This window comes from Mucor velutinosus, assembly GCF_035048745.1.
Source record: "Mucor velutinosus strain NIH1002 chromosome Unknown tig00000093, whole genome shotgun sequence".
Lineage (NCBI taxonomy): Eukaryota > Fungi > Mucoromycota > Mucoromycetes > Mucorales > Mucoraceae > Mucor > Mucor velutinosus.
Genome location: NW_027041907.1, coordinates 591,826 through 611,753, shown reverse-complemented (window position 1 = coordinate 611,753; position 19,928 = coordinate 591,826). Strand labels below are relative to the sequence as shown.

The 19,928-nt window shown below is 39.8% G+C and overlaps 4 protein-coding genes across 4 annotated transcripts; 2 read left to right on the top strand and 2 right to left on the bottom strand.

The window, feature by feature from the left end:
• Positions 1-2,826: 2,826 nt before the first annotated feature.
• Positions 2,827-3,252, bottom strand: DIS3 (exosome catalytic subunit dis3; the record flags this gene model as incomplete). The annotated part of the gene is made up of 1 exon (XM_064821318.1): positions 2,827-3,252. The coding sequence occupies one exon, from the start codon at positions 3,250-3,252 to the stop codon at positions 2,827-2,829; it is 426 nt and encodes a 141-aa protein (XP_064681004.1).
• A 488-nt stretch (positions 3,253-3,740) lies between these two features.
• ATC70_001930 (Homeodomain-like protein) lies at positions 3,741-6,924 on the bottom strand (the record flags this gene model as incomplete). The annotated part of the gene is made up of 8 exons (XM_064821317.1): positions 3,741-3,842; positions 3,904-4,031; positions 4,103-4,415; positions 4,480-4,641; positions 4,768-5,160; positions 5,217-6,387; positions 6,447-6,626; positions 6,689-6,924. The coding sequence occupies 8 exons, from the start codon at positions 6,922-6,924 to the stop codon at positions 3,741-3,743; spliced, it is 2,685 nt and encodes an 894-aa protein (XP_064681003.1).
• A 1,897-nt stretch (positions 6,925-8,821) lies between these two features.
• DPH2 (Diphthamide biosynthesis protein 2) lies at positions 8,822-12,604 on the top strand (the record flags this gene model as incomplete). Its single annotated transcript, XM_064821316.1, has 7 exons — positions 8,822-8,890; positions 8,947-9,625; positions 9,678-10,893; positions 10,951-11,028; positions 11,088-11,427; positions 11,483-11,777; positions 11,841-12,604. The coding sequence occupies 7 exons, from the start codon at positions 8,822-8,824 to the stop codon at positions 12,602-12,604; spliced, it is 3,441 nt and encodes a 1,146-aa protein (XP_064681002.1).
• A 6,654-nt stretch (positions 12,605-19,258) lies between these two features.
• Positions 19,259-19,813, top strand: ATC70_001928 (uncharacterized protein; the record flags this gene model as incomplete). The annotated part of the gene is made up of 1 exon (XM_064821315.1): positions 19,259-19,813. The coding sequence occupies one exon, from the start codon at positions 19,259-19,261 to the stop codon at positions 19,811-19,813; it is 555 nt and encodes a 184-aa protein (XP_064681001.1).
• Between the last annotated feature and the right edge of the window lie 115 nt (positions 19,814-19,928).

Sequence of the window (19,928 nt, the reverse complement as noted above, 5' to 3'; positions counted from 1 at the left end):
CACGTTTATCAAAAGACATATATAAATGCAACTTGATACTTTATTTATACTTCAATTCATCATTGGAATCAAATCAGTAGCAAACATGTAACGTTTACTGCGTCTAATATTTAACCCAAATATTAGAAGCGTTGCTGGAAAAATGGAAGAGGCCTTTTCGAATGGATAACAGACATTGACAATACATTAGAAACGGAATACAAGTTGCTCACGCTTAGTTTTCATCAAAGATTCTTTGATGTGTTCGCCAATGCTTTTCTCGCTTTTAAATCAAGTTTGCGTGCAATCTCACTATAAACCATCATTATACTGTATATCTATAGCATATATACAAGATCACTGAGAGCACATGCCGCTTTCATATCAGAGCTAAGAAGAATGCGACTTTATTATCTCCAAGACCATAATAATGCATCTGATTCAACACTTGATAGCATTGGTTTATAGAGAGGGTTTACCGTATCGAATCAAACGTGCAAAGTTATGGTAATCAGGTATTGAATCCAATACTTGGTAACATTGATCTATATGAGGGCTTGATCGCAGCGAAGCAAAGATGTAAAACCATAGTGTTCAAGCAGCAAATTCGAGTTTTCATTTCCATTGTTAATAAGCTTACCAGCAATATATCGCATCAAAATTTACATGAATCAGCTTTACCGAAACCAATATGACTCCTGTTCGAATTAGAAGTTGCGCGGGCTGCAGAACTGCCCTTCCAGAAGACTTTAGCTACCAAAGATGTGATTCATGCCGTGCAAATAAAAGCCATAAAGCAAAAATACAGCCAAATTGGACAGTTTTCAAGCCTTCATATCTTGACATGTAGACCTTTCTGAGCCACCGGAATAACGCCAAACAATTGTACTTGAGTAGTAGTAACTTCTTGACACCTTTGCTTAACTTTTTGAAGACCCAAAAAAACATGGCCAAAAATCGATCAAAAAGCATGAGGTACCCCTCATGATTTTCATCGAAAATCAAACGATCGCGTTTTTGACCTTGAAAATGAAGACTTTTGCTATGGTATGTATTGAACCAAAATGTTTCTCTTGATCCAAAGCAACTTCTGGAACCAGTTTTATGAGGTTTTCATATGCAAAATTTCTATATTTTCGCTGAAAACCTTATTTCATATTTTACCAAATTGCTCAATAATTTCAGTCAAAACACTTATTACAGTTAGCACCATTGGAAGTGCCTTGAAAAGTACTTCAAGAATGTATTAGGAAGCGTAGGGTGATCATCACAGTTTATATAGTCGGATCTCACAAAATAGATTAAAGAAGTCGAAAAAAGACTAGATCTGTCCAATCTTGAACAGAAAAAAAAAAACTGAGTTTGAATCGTTTTGGCGGTGGTGCTGCTGTTGGCTGACCTAAATGCCTTTCTGATGATGGCAATGATGATTGTAATGCTGATAAAACGGGGACAATGGAGTTGAAAGGACAATTAACTAGCCCGAATACTTTTTTGGGAGCTTTCCCTATAAAAGTGTGTTTTTTTTTTGCAATGGCAATATCTCAAAAAAAAATCGCTGTAGATCTTGCACAGGTCTTGTATTTACTAATGGCCAGCTTTATGTCGCCATCTTATTAAGAGCATCAGCAGCAGCAAATGATATTGCAATTCTGCTATGATAAAATAAAGATTGTGGTGTACAGATGCTGTATAAATCTTGAATTCTCTTTCACATCTTCTCAATAATAAGCTTCGTTTGATATCAGCGTAAGCAAAAGGGGTGCTGAGGGAGATGCTTCCTCTCCTCCTCCTGGCTCTGATACTGTATAACTTTTCTTTTACTAACTAATAATAAATTGTTTAAAACCTACTTGATATACCAAAATGATATAATATCTAATCTAAAATGTCTTTGGCGAGAGCCCTCAGGACGACCATGAGATGGAATGTAGCGAGATAGATCGGCTAGTACATTAAATACAACAGAAAAGACGAATGTCCTCCAATTTGCGGATCAGTTGAACAGTGTAGCTCTTTTTTCTTTTTGGGAAACGAGTACACCATGTCAGAATTGGAAAGACTATTGCGAGACGGTAAACAGATTCAACAGTTGCGAATCAAAATGTGGAATGATATTATACCAATAGAAGAGCAACACGCTTGGATAGAAGTAAATGTTGAAAGGTGTAAAAAAAATTGACTCTTTACAATGTTTCTAATGTGGATCTTGTGGAGCACCTCACACTCAAATATTCCACTATCGAAGAGATTGATTTGAGGGATTCTAGCGGCTCAACTGCAATGAAGCCTTTCAAGACTGACATCGATCGCATATATGCCGCCATCAATCACATTCAAAAGAAAAATGCCGTCTTAAAGATCCCTCGTACAATGAATGCTGTGGAGGTCATCCGTTACTGGAACTCAAGGAAATTAAGGTAGAGATAATGCAGCCTACCATTAAGAAAGAGAGTACATTACCCCCCCCCCCCTCAAGTTGCTAGCTATGTCAAGTTGTTGGCATCACTCCAACATGCATCAAAACATCAATTGTACTGCAATCAACGGTTATAGGACGATCACTCTATCTACCAGTATTTATCCAAAATAACATTAGACATTACTAGCTATCGCATACATCCCTTATAATCCTGAAATAGCATCCACTTGAACAAAATAAAATGTATAGCTTTGATATAAAGTGATTTTATTAATGATAATTAGAAAAATTTGTTTATGTTTAAATGTTGATAGTAGGAGATGATCATGTAGATATGACGATTATAAAAAGAATATGTGTAAGAATGAAAAATATACTATGAATTATAAATGCTCTGAGAAAGTATGAATTTAATGCACAGATATTTAAGCCATCTTGACAGCAGCAGCAGCAGCAGCAGCAGCCTTCTTGGACTTGTTGTTCATCATCTTCTTGCCCTTGTTCTTTCTAGCGATTCTGACAGTGCCAGCAGGAGCTTCTCCACGCTTGAGGAGACCGTGGAGAAGACCACCGCGGTGGTGGTGGTGGTGGTGACCGCAGTCAGAGCCCCTGTTACCAGAGTGGGCGCCATCATAGTCATCAGACAAGGCATTGATATCATAACCGACATCTTGGACTCGGAGATTGTTGGCATTGACAACGTTTTGCAAGGCATTGTCAAAGTTGAGGTCACCAGTACCGATATGATCACCAGAGTCAATATCAACCAAGGTACCGTCAGGACGAGGGATGGCAGAAACAGTGGCAGCCAAAGCGAAGAGAGCAGAAACGAAGATAGTAGCACGGACCATTTTTAGTAGAGTAAAGTGTTCAAAGAATAGAGTTGAGAGATTGAGAGAAGAGAAGAGCTGTGATAAGAAGATATCTTATTAGATGAGGATAATGAAAAAAAACTGGAATTGGTCAAAGATGTCTTTGTATTTATACCTTTTGGACATGGCTTGTCTTGTATTTTTTTTTTTTTTGCAAAGGGATTCTCTCATACCATGATCCCCTACAAGAATTTGACGTTGATATTGTATAAATTATAATAAAAATGTTTATTGCTAACTAACTGACAATGTTCTTTGTCATCCCTTGATCCTTCCCCCCCCCCTTTGGAAATGCAGAAATTAATAATATTTACACCTGATTCGCGGTAATATAGTAATAGTAGAAACAAAAAAATAGAAAATAATGATAGATAAAGAAGGGGCGGCTTGTTGGAGGGATGGAAAAAAGCAAGGGGAGGGAGGCAGAGGAGTAGGAGTGAGAGGGGAGAAATGAGTACAAGGCAACATTATTCTTCATCAGCAAGGACACAGTTGGGATGAAGCATGATGATGGGATCGTTGGAGTCATCTTCACCATCTTCTTGTCTAATTTCGATCAGCGTTTCATCCTGCATAAAAAGAGTGCGTTAGTGTTATATTACCATGCTACCAACTACAACGTGAACTTACAGTCTTGAGCAGCTTTTTGATAATCTTGGTGATGAGCAAATTCTCATAGTCAAGGTCTTCTTCACTGATATCAGCCTCACGTTGTTCAAGATACCACATTATTAGTTCACTACGACGCATTCCAGGATCTACATATACATTGCAACAATGAGTGAGTATAACAAGGCCCTCAAACACCTCCTGAAAAATGCGTGCATACCTTCTTCTGATGATTGTTGGACCAAGCGAAGTTTGTGCGCTAACATGAGTTTAATTTGTTCAAACTTCTCATATGTAATGGAGATCTTTCCACTGGGTGCACTTGAGCTATTTCCAGCCTCTTCGTCTTGTGTAGCAGCAGCAGCAGCAGCAGCAGAATCATCCAATGACATGCCACCTAATGCTTCTGCACTGGTCATTACTTCATCGTTTTCATCGTCCAAATTATCATCAATGTCCACATCGTCTTCTTCTACACGAATAATGGACTTTTGGAGTAAATTGAACGCTTCGGCTACATAGGCTTCCGTAATCTAAATTAAAAATTCCATGCATCTTAGATCGTGTGTATGGTCCTGGGCAAATGTCTTGACGTACCTCTTCACGACAATTCACTCTAGCAATGGCTTCAGATAAACGGATCATACTTTCCAGTTGTCTGACTGTGATACGATATGAGTTTCTGCCAATGCCTTGTGAATCACCTTGTCTTAATTCTCTGTAACAATCTGCTAATTTAGAGGCTGCTGCGGGCGTCATCTGTATGAGGCATTTTTGTCAAGTTAGTACAGCCGCTCATATTTTGTTTCATTAGATTCAACATATCTTTCTCCAGTTGCAGCTCTTTATCCCCTTCCCCTCCCCCCCTTAAAACATCGTATTCACCTTTGGCTTGAAAGTTCTTGCGTAACGAATGTAGTTTTGAATCTGTTCTGTGGTGAATTCAGGTTGCATGAAATCATCTCTGAGACGATGTGTGTTGACAATGTGGCGACCAATGTTATAATCTGTTACATCGTTACATTCATCCAACACGACAAAGAACAAATCAAAACGAGACATGATAGGTGCTGACATGTTGATATTTTGTTTCAGGGTCAACTTCTTGTTGTAACGGCCACTGACGGGATTGGCAGCAGCGAGGATACTGGTACGAGCATTCAAACTGGCTTGAATACCAGCTTTAGCAATAGAAATGGTTTGCTGCTCCATGGCTTCGTGAATAGCGACTTGATCCTTGACATCCATTTTATCAAATTCATCAATAGCACAAATGCCCTAAAACAACTGATAAGTATCACCTTTGCCATGTACCCTCCCACAAGGCCACTTACATTATCAGCCAACATGAGAGCACCAGCTTCAATGGAAAATTCACCCGTTTCTTCATCCTTGATCACAGAGGCAGTTAAACCAGCAGCACTGGAAGCTTTACCAGATGTATAGACAGCTCTAGGCATAATACTGCAGACGTATTTGAGGAACTGAGATTTACTGGTGGATGGATCACCGACGATACACACATTGATATCACCACGAAGATTCATGCCTTCAGGGGTCACCTTGTGCACACCACCCATCAACTGCAACAAAATGCCCTTCTTGACCGTATCATGGCCAAACACAGTAGGTGCAATACTGTTGACTAGCTTACCGTACACGGCAGATCTCAGATTCACCATGGCATGCAAATCTTCAATTTCCTTTTGAGAAAAGTCAGAGTAGACATCTCGTTGATCCTCGTCTGTAGTGTCTTCACCGTGAAGATTTGAACCCGTTGCCTTGTTGTGAGTAGCAGGCTGAACCATACAAGCCAAGAAGGAGAGCTTGTAAGTCAAATCACGCACACCCAATGATTTCAAACCAGTAACACCTTCGTTGGCAATGCCTTCTCTTGAGCGCACAGTGGTATCTCTTTGGGTTTCAACAGAGGTACCAGGGGTTCTGAAAGCAGAGACATCAGGCACAACAATCAAGGTACCCGTAAACACACACTTGTCGCCAGCCTTGGCTCTTTCCACCATCTCGTTACGCACAATGACATCCATACTTCTAGGCATACTACCAGTCGGAATTTCGTTGGCATTCTCTTGAATTCTAATACGCTGCCAATCCACAAACTTGGATTGTTCGACGTTGAGGGTCCAATGACTACGGTTGTAACAGGTGGTGGCTTGACACATGGTGGGTTCAGTGTATCTAAATTCTTGTTCCACATCGTTGATCACTTTGCCACATTCGTTACAGGTGAAGGAGGCATACACCAGTTCGGGACGCACTTCAGTCGTGCGAGTGACGGTACCGCTAACACTCAAGAGATGGCCAATCTTCTCGGTCTTTAACTGGCGCACTCTGTCGGGTTTTTCAAAACCATAAAATGCTACCGTGAAATCTCTAAAGGTGCCGCCTTGAACAGGGCTCAACGTAGGTTCGTTGACATAGAGACTGTCTGGGAAATGAGTGCGCACTGTGTTGTGAACTGCACGGCGAAGATAGGGAAGGAAACTATGCGTATTGTGCGTGAGTTTCACCCATCACATCTACACTGCCACTGCTTTACTCACCGATAATACTGTTCCTTGATGGCACTTGCCAAATTCTCTTCAGTCACTTGAATGTGAGCGAAATCTACAAAGATGGTGTCGATTTCTGAATACTTGAAGTTCTCCAACTGCATCATGTAAGGATAGCCAAACCAGCTGGATGTGCTGTTTGCGACAAACGAAGATTGATCATCTTTAAATCTGCTTAGTGTGTTAGCTGATTGATCCAATCTGACATCTGGTTATAGATCCACCCGACTTACGTTTCCAAAAACTTTTCAAATGCTTCCATTACTGCCATGGCAGCCTCATCGACGACTCGAGGGATGTTTTCTACGTCATATCCCCCTGGAGGTCTGCGAGGAGCAGGGCGAGATACCTGAGTGTCGTCAATGTCCATTTGGGTGGCAGGTGCAGGTGTTGGGATGTCAGAGGCCAAAGGGATGGCTTGAGAGTCAAGAATGCCGCTCATGTTTTGGTCGCTAGCAAGGTCTGTCATTGTTGAAAAAAGGTTGGCTGCTTGTCTGCTACTAAACAAAATGAGAAAGAAGGGGGGGAGAACGCGAGTTGTAGAAAAAAAATTATCAATCGATAGTTTGGTCACAAAAAAAATTCACAACGCGTTTTCTGGCTGTCACATTGGATCAGCAATGGGTGTGTTGTCGATCAAGGTCTATTCGAATTCGTAGTGTGCTTGATCCATGTCAACATTCTCTGTGTAATGTAGACTAGAAGCGTTCAAATAAGGGGCCTTTATGAAGGCGTTTCCATGATTTCCTAACAGATTCCGAGGCACAAATCGACATGGGATCACGTCCATGTAAACTGCCGCACATGTCGAGACTCGAGATATAGTGGAAGCTTCATTGCTGTACCTCCACTCACGAGTAAACCGTAGGAATTGACTGGAGAGTGACCTGAGATACAGCCGCAGATATTCAAGTTGCAAATGTATCAGCAGTTGACACATTGACATGCCAAAACCAGCATGTCGATTGCTCCTGAAGGCATGCTCCTGGAATTGCGGATAGGTATACGTCTACTATTCATCTGAGCACCTCTTTCATGTTCAAGCATGACATATACGTTGTGGTAGAGCGTTCATTCCATCAAGTCGGCTTGCTCATCACTAAAGATTTGAATATACAACATTTCCAAGAGCCTATTATGAATACAAGACATATCCAATGTGCAAGGCTCAGCAGGTTATCGATCGATATATCAGCAAACAGACGAATGGGCAGTGTCAAATGTCAAATAGGAACGCACGTGAAATTGCTTACTTCTTCATTCCGAACGGTTGTAGTCAGGTACATGAACCTTAATCACAAAAATACTGAGAAGGCATGATTTCAAGTAAGGTCGTTTATGGTTTGAACGATAAAAGTCCTGGCCAAACGAGTAAGAATATAGTACAGAAAGAGGCTAAGCTTGGCTCAACGTGATGGCTGGTTCCATTTGGCACTGTAAGCCTGTGCCTGCAAAATGTGTCAATGATCCGCATCCCATCACACCCAAATATCAAGCACTCTATATTTGATCTTTTTCACAGCAACAAAAGGAAATGGCTCGGCTCATATTGCGATTTTAGTGCAATCGAACAATGATCATTACCACGTATTGTCTCACCAAGTATAAAGTGTCGGCAGGAAACCTAAAATCAAATTTGAACTAAAAGCAATGCCAATTTCATTTTGTATCACCATCTAATTATCTATCCACTTTTGTTCTACAAAGATGCAAATGAGCACACTCAACCATGCAGCGCTTTGATGTTGCACTTGATGCACCATGTAATCTATTGTACAAAGCCAATGATTGTATATAGGGCCAGCTCATAAACCCATCGTTTTCGCTCAAATCAAACAACATCTTAGCCCCCCCCCTACCCCCCTTTGTTCGGAGATGTGCAGATTTAAACTTTTCCTGTTGGATGTAGAATATACACAGATGGATATACAGTACAAGCCTTGTTTAAACCTTAAATGACCTGCTCCATCTCACTGCTCCTTCTCCCTGGCATCCTGTCGCTCCAGAAATCGCATCTATTTGATACATGTTGATTTGCATCGGAGACATGGTTTCAAAACACAGTTGCAAGGCGATGAAAAAGGGCCAAAAGGTGGCAAAACTGATAAAGTGTAACACGACATTAAGACTCCCTTGTTATTGCATGGCGAATGAGATGTTGTAGAGCAAACCCAAAAAGACGAATCTGGTGTACAAAACAAGCACAAACTCAAATAAATGAACAACAAACCACCAAAATTACAACATAGCACAACAGCTATTTTTTTTTTTTTTTTTCTTTTTTCTCTTTCATCCTCTTTACCCTTTTTTCCCTCCTTTCCATTCTTTCCTTTCCAACATCTCGTTGAACCACAACAAAGAAGAGAATGAATCATGAGACTTTAGAACAGCAATCTGCTCCTGAAAGCACAAGAGGCTTGTTTGATGTGCCAGAGGTACGGCAGCTTAGAGACATGTAAAATGCACGCACCCAACTGATCACTGTTTTTAGATGCCATCCAGAAGCTTCTCTGACAAGCGCCGTACATTTCACGGCTTGAGCGCCAATCAGCTGGATAACAGCAATAGGAACAGGCAGCCTGTATCTATGATGCCCTCGCCCCGCCATCAGAGATCTCGCTCGACTGTGAATTCAGAGATCGTAGTATCCTCATCCAAATCCACAAACTCGCTCTTGAATGCCAACAGCAACAGTAACAGCAGCAAGAACAGAAGAAGTTTTGTTGGGCTACATACCCTCAAGGAAGAAATGACGGTGGACAATTTGCAAGACATGATCAACACACTCAAGACACTGCCTCCTATCATTTCGCCCACGCCTGCTACTACTACCAGCAGCAGTAGATTGGAAAGAAGAACCAGCGATGAAAATATTTTCTTGTCAAGGGAAGCTGCTCTAGCCGAAGCCGAGGCTAAGCTGATGGGCACCTTCAACAGGCGTGACGATACCAACAACAGCATCAAGAAGCGTGCCTCGCTCCAGCAACTGCCTGTACTGAACGAAAATGGCGAAGCGTTTGTCATGGATCACAGCAACATCAACAAGAGAACTTCCATGAACAGTAAGTCTTTGAGCTTATCGCTCAACGGTGGCAGTGGAGGTGGTAATTCGGATAACAGAAAATCCATGAATCGCCGCTCATCTCGCAACTTTGATGAGTGGAGAAACAGTATGTATAGCTCAGGGATGATGTATGAGCGTGTGTACTGATCTGCAACTAGGCAACGCTTCTATCAATAGCAACGCAAATGCTAGTAACAGATCATCATTTTCTCTTGTACCCTTCACACCTACTCGTGTCAATTTCTCCCGAGATGATGCTAATCCTCACCAACGTCGACCTCTGTTCATTGCTCATTTGCCCTTCTCCGCTTTAACACCTCTGTTCAGAGCGAGACAATTGGTACGTGGTATCTTGCGTGTGAACAAGCGAAACCGTAGTGATGCATACGTTTCTTGCGATGAATTGGATGGCGGCGATATTTATATTTGTGGCTCCCGCGACCGTAACAGAGCATTGGAAGGCGATGTGGTGGCTGTGCGTCTGGTCAATGTTGAGAAAGTGATCCGCGAGAAGCAGGAAAAGGAAGATGCCAAGCTTGCCAGAAATCATGGTCAAGCCAAGACTCGTTTACCCGATGAGGAGGACGAGAACGAAATTGTATTTGGTGGCGACGAGGAGATCGATGCGGTGAAGCCCAAATATGCCGGTGTAGTCGTCGCTATCTTGGAGAGAGCTCAAAATCAAGTCTTTTCAGGTACCTTGACGTTAATGAGACCCAACAACAAGAGAGCCGCCTTGCAACAACAAGAAGAAGAGGAGAGTGGTAAAAAGGAGGCGCCTCGTATCGTTTGGTTCAAGGCTACAGATAAGCGTGTGCCTTTGATCGCCATCCCTATCGAACAAGTACCTCAAGATTTCATCGAGAATAACGAGAGTTACAAGAATCGTCTCTTTGTTGGATCCATCAAGCGTTGGCCCATCACCTCATTGCATCCCTTTGGTACTTTGGAGAGAGAGTTGGGTATTCTCACTGATTTGGATGTGCAGATCAAGGCTATTCTTGCAGACAACAATGTATCCGATGTGCCTTTTACTGATGCTGTCATGGAGTGTGTTCCTCCCAGTCCGTTCCAGTTCACGCCTCCTCAAGATGGCAGTCGCCGTGATTTGACAGTGGACCAACATCGTATGATTACGATTGACCCTGCTGGTAGTACAATCTTTGAAGACGGTTTATCTATTGTTCGTCTCGGTGATGACACATTTGAAGTGGGTGTCCATGTAGCTGATATTTCTTATTTCATCAAACCCCATTCACCGTTGGACAAAGAGGCTAGAGCAAGAGCGGTTCGTGTAACTCTTGACCAAAAGGAGGTACCCATGCTACCCACTGAATTATCAGATGTTGCCAATTTCACGTTAAATGAACTCAAGTAAGTACCCATCTGTCAGATCTAAGAGGTAGGCGTATGCTTATACAATGTTGCTAGACCGGCTTTCTCTGTCATCTGGAAGCTCAGCTCGGACGGTATGTTGTTGGATACATGGTTTGGAAAAACGGTTGTCAAGTAAGTTGCCCATATAGAGCGTGTTTAACATCTATAATTAAACCACTATGGAAAATCAGGTCCAGCGCCCAACTGACATATGAAGATGCTCAACGAATGATTGATGGTGATGAGAACAATGATATCGACAACGACGTTCGCCTGTTGTACAGCATTGCCCAATGTCTTTTCAAAGCAAGATATACCAAAGATGCCATGTCTCTCTCCAGACAAAATCTTACATTCGATGATCCCAATCAACCTACTCAAGTGACCATTTCAAACTCAAGACCTGACATTGTTAAAATCGTAAAAGAGTTCTTATTCATGGCCAACAAATGCGTTGCTCAAAAGATTTCAAGCCAATACCCAGAACAAGCTTTATTACGTCGTCAAGCACCACCTAATAGTAGAAAGATTGTAAGTAGAGGGTGTTGGTTTAGTTTCACTGGTTATGGTCTAACCTCCTTAATAGCATGAATTGAGGGATTATGCTTTGCGCTATTTAGGTGTTCAATTAAACATTTCAAATGCCATCTCTATTCAAGAATCAGTACAAGAGATCCAAGATGACGAACTTCGCCAACTAGTGTCTATTTTGGTACTCAAGACAATGCAACCACCCAAATACTTTTGTACGGGTACATTTGATATTCTCAAGTACTCTCATTTCGCTACTGGAGTTCCTCTCTTCACTCATTTCACTGCACCTCTGCGTCGCTATGCAGATATCGTCGTTCATCGTCAACTGGAATCTGCATTGACTGGTGGTAGGTGTACCTTGATTTAATTTAGCCCCTCTAAGCCAACTTATATTATATCACCTTTTGTAGACAAACACTTTTACTTGGACCGTGATACAGTGCAAAAGCTTGCTCAACACTGCAATGTAAAGAAAGAAGCCAGCTTAGCAGCCCGTGAACAAAGCAAACTACTATCACTTGCTTTATATTTTGTGCACAAGGACTCACAGCTACCTCAAGTCAACCAACACCAAGCTGTCGTTACAGGCACTCAAGTTACTACTACAGTCTACGGCGAGGCTCGTGTCATTGCTGTCATGGAGGATTACTTTGATGTATCTTTGCCCGAGTTCGGCATGGAAAGACGTATTCATTTAGCCAATTTACCCTTGTGGCGCCATCAATACGATTCCCAGGATCGTGCTTTAACCATGTTCTGGAAGCAAGGTGTCATCCCCTCCACAGGCTTACAACAACAATGGAGTCTTTCAGACGATGAATACGAGGAAGAAGAATTATTATCGACATACCCTGAACAATCTCAATCCAACACATCCACTAGCTCCACCAACAGCAGCAGTAATTTGAGTTTAGAGAACAACAAGCAATTTGAAGCCATTGCTCTTGCAGCTGCCAAGGCTGGTATCGTGTCTTCTCCTAACGGTGGCAGCAAAAAGTCTGCAACAAAGAGAGCTTCTATTATCAGCTCTCGTTTATCTGCTAGCACAGGCTATAGCTCAGAACAATCATCTCAAACAATCAAGGCTCTGGATAAGATCAGAGTCATGCTTACAATCGAAATGGTCAGAACACCTCCCTTGATTCGTGTCTTTGCTGCTAACCCTTACGCTTAAAAATTTCCTATATATCTCTTGTCATCTTTTTTACCTTTTTTTTTAATATATATATATATATGTACACTGATATAATTTACATACTATGTTTTCCATCTTGGGCTTCATGTGATCATATGTGGGTTTTGTTTGTTTGGGGAATACATCTGTTTGGATTGTAGTGATGAACCAATGTAGAGATAATAAAGATAATAACGATGAGATGGGTTACTTGTCTCGCTAGACTTTTCGAGATTTTCATTTCTCCCCCCCCCCCCTCTTTTCTATCCGGTTTCTTTCGCTTTTTTCTTGTATAGAAGCTCATGAACTGCCATCATAGGAAATAAAGTCATTATTAGTATGCGTGCAGTAAAATATGCCATATCAATTGTCGTAATAGAGATTTACATTACATTATATGTCTCACGGTATTTTAAGGGGTTTCCGCATAGGTTATGCCGCTGACCATGAGTAACAGATTACTTCCTGGATCATACTAACTCTGGTTGTATTATAGCTTATCGTTGTGCTGTAGTTCTCAATTCACGATACCAAAATATACAACATCATCCCGTAGCCTTTTGATACTACGTTCAGTACTATTAATTAATATATCCTTGTACTTTTAAGATGGTATAGTTTGCGCCATAGTATTGCGTTTCTCCTTCAAGATTTTTAAACTGTGGTCTTTTATAACCCCATCATTTGCTAATACTACCATTCATGATACCTCAATTTACAGAAATGATGATGAGAAATCGCTATTTTCAAACGCATAAGGCTACCTCAACATACACCAGAAAGAAATCGCCAACTGAAACTTCAAACTCCATTTTCCGTTTTTGTGTTCCAATTAGAATCCCGCTTTTGTTCTTTCAACGATGGTACAAATCAAATTTGCATAGGTAGCATGTTGTTGAGAAAAGGGAAATTTTAGAAAATAGTTAATTTTGAACAGATGCTGCTAGTAAAACTTTTTAAATTACTATATGAATGTGGAATGTATGTGTAGTGAAAGCTGTAGAGGGCACTTTGATTGAATAGAGCATGTTTAAAGTGGGGCTATTGAGGGTGATATGGATAAGTAATGACGGAAAATGTTCCAAATGACCGATTTTCAAAGGGCCATACCGCTAAGTTTTACTAAGTGAACGAGAGCTTGAAGTTTAGTAGCTTCTGTTTCTTTTTCAGTTCTCTATACGATGGTATGGTTTTTGTGGAATACATTCACTCTGATCAGCATTCCGACTGTTCATCCAGTTACCAGATTTAGATATAAACTATGTGTGCACTGAATTAGATGTACAATACCGATTTATACGACAGTATAAGAAGATATGAACTTTAGATACGCTAGTACTATAAGATTCATACTATATAAGATATAGGCTATAGATGGCATCACGGACGTGGATGGCGCTATAAACTTATACTTGTATTCCGACATTAACTACGGATGTTTACCATATCTGGATAAGCACCAGGATTAACGCAATATGAGCTTGTTGCTTCCGATGTGTACTTTATGATCCACGCTGTAAGACGCATGCTTATATCCGTGATACTAGCTACAGGTACTTCATGTACTACAGACTTGCACTATATATGAGACATGCTATAGACATGCATACAATATGCTATAGACATGCCATATATCTAGATACATGCTAAAGATGTAGGCTTAGCGATATACACTCAGATATGTACTATTAATATAGACTAAGTAGACTGCACCTATCGGATACATGCTAATAGATCGATATTATTAGTTATCCTTATGGAAAGGATGATAGATTAGGGCACTTTGGATGAGAGTCTAATTATTCATCCAGGCAAAGCTAAATCATGATTAGCTTGCTAGAGTTGTCTTTTAGCATGATTAGACATTAGTTGATCTGAGTTGACTTATTTGTCAATCTAATTAATAGAACTTTTATCCATTGTTATAGTATATAAGAAGGATCATCTACCTGGCCAGTAGAGATACTTCAGTTTACTTTACACCTGTCAGTTTGATAATAAAACATACCTTTTTTATCAAGTTGACATTACTGTTTTTTTTTTATTCTTTTTGTTTTCCGTGAATTTTAGTCTATCAAGCCTCAAATTCCACAGGGGTCATCAGACAGAATCGTGATTTACTTACTCCTTTGGCAACACAACCTACTACGCTTTATTTTTGGCCAAATTCTATTCAAATTTAGCTATTTTGAAGCACGAATAACTCATGCTACAAAGCGTTGTGGACACTCGGAATAGGGCCAAATGTCTCCTCTTGGCCACGCTTTACTTACTGATGCTTTATCTCAAAAAATTTTGGGTCGTTGCAAATGCATGAAAATCATCATTTTTTCATGTATATTAGCAAGGGAAAATTCTTGAAAATCAAACAATCGCGTTTTTCACCCCAAAAGTGAAGACTTTTTCTATGACACATATTATATCAAACTGACCGTAAAGATGAAATGCAACATTGAAAACTCTTTCTATAAGACTTTTATATGCTATAATTTGACATGTTCACAGAAAATCTGTTTTCATGTTTTTGCAAATTGCTCATTATTTTCGGTCTAAAAGCTGAATGAAATTAGCATCATTCGAAGAGGCTTTTTTAAATCTCCAAAAACGTATTAGGAAGTTGGATGTGACAACGACAGTTTTTATTGTTAAATTTAGCAAAAACGTTCAAAGGATGTCAAATCAAGTCAAGTTTGAACACGAAAATACCACTGCACAATTTCAAATTAAATGGCCGCGATTACCGCTGCTATGGTACAATACTGAGACTAAATAATCTACAGGCGGTGACGTCGGATACGGTGCCGTCTCATCTTTCCATACCCCCATCTTTTTTTCCCTTTTTGCAAAACGCGTTTAACATCAAACCATGGTCGTTTTGGAAGTTGTTTGTTGGTTGATAATAACACTCTAGCTTCTGATACTGTCTTGCACTGTTAGAAAGACTTGATACTGCTTCTTTAAAGTGGAATATGGTAGGTACCATTCGATAACGAGCATTGGAAGACGTAGAATTAATACTAATCGAATTTGTTTATTAGGTCTCGATAATTTTTTTTGCCTGTTTGACGTGGGTGGTGTTACTGTCATTAATTCTCTGCTACCTCTGCTGTCTGCATATTTGGTTTATTATGTCTGGTAGCTGCTTCTTTAATCTTTGTCTGGTCTCTGATGTCGCTCGTTGTTCGGTTTTTCTAAACTGCTGTTATTGCTACTGATGTTGCTGCTGCTGCTGCTAATATGGTCCTTCCTGGTCTACTGCGTTTGCTGTATACTTGTTCTCTGGTCTATCTCTGGTGATTGCCTGTACTCTCCTGGTCTGTCTGTGGTGGTGAGAAGTGGTAAGTAACTTCTTTGGTCTTTGTCTACTCTCTGCTGATGGCGTTCATTCTTTAGTTTTTCTATGGTGCTGGTGTTGTTGCTGCTGCTGCTGCTGCTAATATGGTCTGTTCTGGTCTACTGTATCTGGTGCCTGCTCGTTTTCTGGTCTATCTCTGATGATTGCTTATATTCTTCTGGTCTATCCGTGGCTGTGGTAAGTGGTAAGTATCCTTTTTTTCTTGTGGTCGCAATGATATAAAACTTCTCTGGACGTTTGTATTATTGCTTCCTTTCTCGTGATAATGCATTCGTAATGTTTGCTTTGTTGCGCTTTTTTTTCTTTTATTGGCTGTGATATGATCAGTTCAACAACGGATGCTTGCAATGTTGTTGCTTCTTATGTATGAACAACAAGCATGATGTGCTACTATGTATCTGTATTGCCGTTGTAATACTACTTTGTTATATGGTCGTGGATTGTTGTTTGTGTTGCCTCTGTCGCTTCACATGAAACAACATTAGTCATTATGTTGCATTACACACTTATAATACTGCTGTTGCTCCTGCAACTGTGCGTGTTTGTGTTGCTTTGCATCCGACTATTATCATGCACGTTGCTCATGTATGCATTTTTGTTGCAACAACAGCGAGCTGTTCTGAACATCTTTGATGTTGTATTTGTTGTTTTGCTTTTCTTTTGACTCACTTTTTTGTGTGAGTGTTTCTTTTTTGCATACATACTACTATACTTCTATAGTGCCGTAGTATGTTCTGTTCTTCCTTCTTTTTTATTATTATGTTTCTTTGAAGCATATCTTTTTTACGTTGCGTGGATGTGCCTATCCCTGAAGCTCAACAAGACTTTATCCGAGGCTAGGAGGTAGATAGGCCGCCTCCACTTGGTTATCGCTACTTACTTTAGTGATGATTGAGAGTCTCAATGCCTGAATTTAAAGCTAGGTGGTGTAAGTAAGGCATGCTCTAGCACCTGGGGGAAATTTGATGATAGCAGAGGCTATATTGCTATTATAGCGGCGCTTAAAATTTTACCTCACATACAAACAGGGGGAAACCCTCGCAAAATTTTTTTTAGGTTAGCGGAGTTTTCAAGCGATTTGATTGGCTGAGGAGCCCAGACGGCGAAGGGTTACAACTAATAGATTTCATATTGATCTGTATTACTTTGTGTTTGTAATAAAAGAGTGTTCAAATAGATACAATTTAAATTCTTTGTTATACTAAAGTAAGATAAGGTGCAGTTGTTGAATCTGGCATCCATTGCACAGTTGATGTGAAAAACGTCATTTAAATCTATTATGTGGGCAGATTATACATTGCAGGGACTACTTTAGCATAGTGTTGTTTACGTTGTTGTTATTACAGAAATTTTATTCGAATTGAAGCTAACATGTTCCTTTACAAATTTTTAGCGAGAAAAATGATGGTGTAACTGGGTTTTAGATTAGTGGATGGTGGTGTTGTTGCTGAGAAAAAAGAAGGTTGCTGCTGTTTGGAATAAGGCAAGTTTGGTGAGGAATGAGCATCATATAGTAATAAGAACATGGGAGTTAAAAGCAGCTAAGAGTAATAGGTCGATAGATGAGGTGTTGAGAAACGTTTTTATCTAAAACCGCTTGGTGATAGCTTGCTTTTTTATAGTGTGGCAAAACGTTTAAAGCTGCGTTGCGCATTTTATTACGAGAAAGGGACAACAGTTATGCCAAGCTCTATGTTGATGCTAGAGACTTTATATCAGAACTGTCATATGCATATTTTGAGGAGGGGTTTTTAAGCATATAAACAGATTTTCGGTACCTAGATTGGTTGACAAATTATTGAGCAAAATGTAACAAAACCAGTTTAAAACAGAACAGTGTTTGGACGCTATTTCTTGATCCACTGTCAACTCAACCTGGCTTCTCCTCCATTAATCAAGCTTTGCTCCCCTTTGCTTGCTTTACACAATGACACTTTGTTTGGTCATCTACTATGCTGCTTCCGTGTTAAACTCGCTTTTTTAACCCTCAAATTGGAGTTTATAATAGTGGCAAAAACATGTTTTTTTAATAACACCATGGAATTGTCTGTATGGTGCTCAAGTTTATAAAGATTTATATGCGCCATTACAGCGAAAGTTAGCCTTGATTGATCGTCTTTCAACAATTTGGCTGAGGATGACCTATTGGCCGCTGTAGATCCATGAAACCGGATGCTACAACTTCGGATTAGACCTCAAACGATAAGTGTTTTTTACGTCTATACAATGGCTAATGTTACAGTTAAATTGGTGCATGGTTTACTTTCGAGACCCTTAAAATAGCTATAAAAATAATAATAATAATAATAACAGACATATTTGTGTACAAGCTTTGGGGTCATTGTCAAGACTGATACCATTCGATGCGCATTTCAATTCTGTTTAAACCTCCTAAACCTGGCGACAATGCTAATTACCGAAAAAAATACGTCTAAAAAAACCATAGGAAGGTGGAAATGTGGCATCCATAATCAGATTAATGGCAAATCATCTACAAATAATACTACATCATGTGTAATTTTAATGACAAATATACTCACTGCTCACTAATAGTAATAGTCAAATTTTATCAAGGCAGGGACATTATATATCAGTCGTTATGGTGCCTCAGATTTAATCATGATATACGTAGCTTAAACTGTTGTAAAGTTATCTGCAATAATATAATAAATTAGGAGCTTTCGAATTTTTTGCAGCATGACATGTAAGCTACAATACGCTCGCCACAAATTTTATATAGTCCAGTTTACAATAAAATTATATCTGCACATCTATCAGAGTGCTTTGCAATTGAGATGTATTTTGCCTTTTCGATGTATTATTGATCTTTTTTTCAGTTGAGGGAGCCGTTGATATAAGCCGCAATGTGCGAACTCAATCAAGCTATGGTACTATGCATAAGAAGCGCGATGTTTTTAGAGTCATATTGATGTACTACTTGTAATCTCATTATAGCACAAGCAAATGTAGAATCGGTGTTCGTATGCATCATCTGGCCATCTTCGTCCATGATATACAAATTACTTTTCATTACTAAAAGAGACAGACGCTTGTCAATCAATCTTAAATTTTACTACAAGCCCTGCAATTCTTCAACTAAGCTACAGTACTAATTAACTTGGCATATGATATGCGATGATAGATAGGCACATGTTAAATGTAGCTCTCCTGGAAGTCGTCCATTTTGATCTGCTCCTCTCCGCTGTACAGGAAGAGTCACATGTTGTCAATTTTAATCGACTTTTGCATAAAAGAATCCTCTTGATAACTTATACTCATTGCTAACTATCGATTTACACATGTCAAGCACAAGGCTAGAATACCGTGATCCCAAAGTACCAAAAGCGGTTTGCGTTTATACGATAGCACAAGAGTCGCGGTATCTGATAATTGAGAATGTCCCCAATTTGGGTGTAAGCAATGAGTTAGTGGAAAGATTTCAGCAGTTTGGAGTCGTTGAGGAGCATCGCATATTGGATGAGCATGCTTCGAGTTCGGAATATACAGATGTCCACTGGATAAAATATGATACAATCAAAGCATCTCGGATGGCAAAGCGCAAATTGGATGATAAACCATTCTTCACAAATTTATTACGTGTGGGTTATGCACCTGAATACGAAACATTTGATGATACAAGAGCCAAGTTTCAAGATCGACTCGAATCAATACACTCTAAATTAGCGTCCAGTCATTTTCCATCTGGTAAAAAGAGAAAGTCGACAACAGCATCTACTCATCGCAAACAAGAAACACTATATATTGGCCCTATTCAGCAACCTAACAGACAATTAGAACAAAGGCCATCTACCAATCAAACACCCATTAATAATAATAAACGCAGAAGGATTTAACCACAACGTTCCAGAATAAACGAAAAAAAAAAAAAAAAAAAAAAAAAAAAAAAAAAAAAAGCCACTCTGATTTATGGTTAAACCACAGAAAAAAATTGTTTGTCCTGGGCCAAAT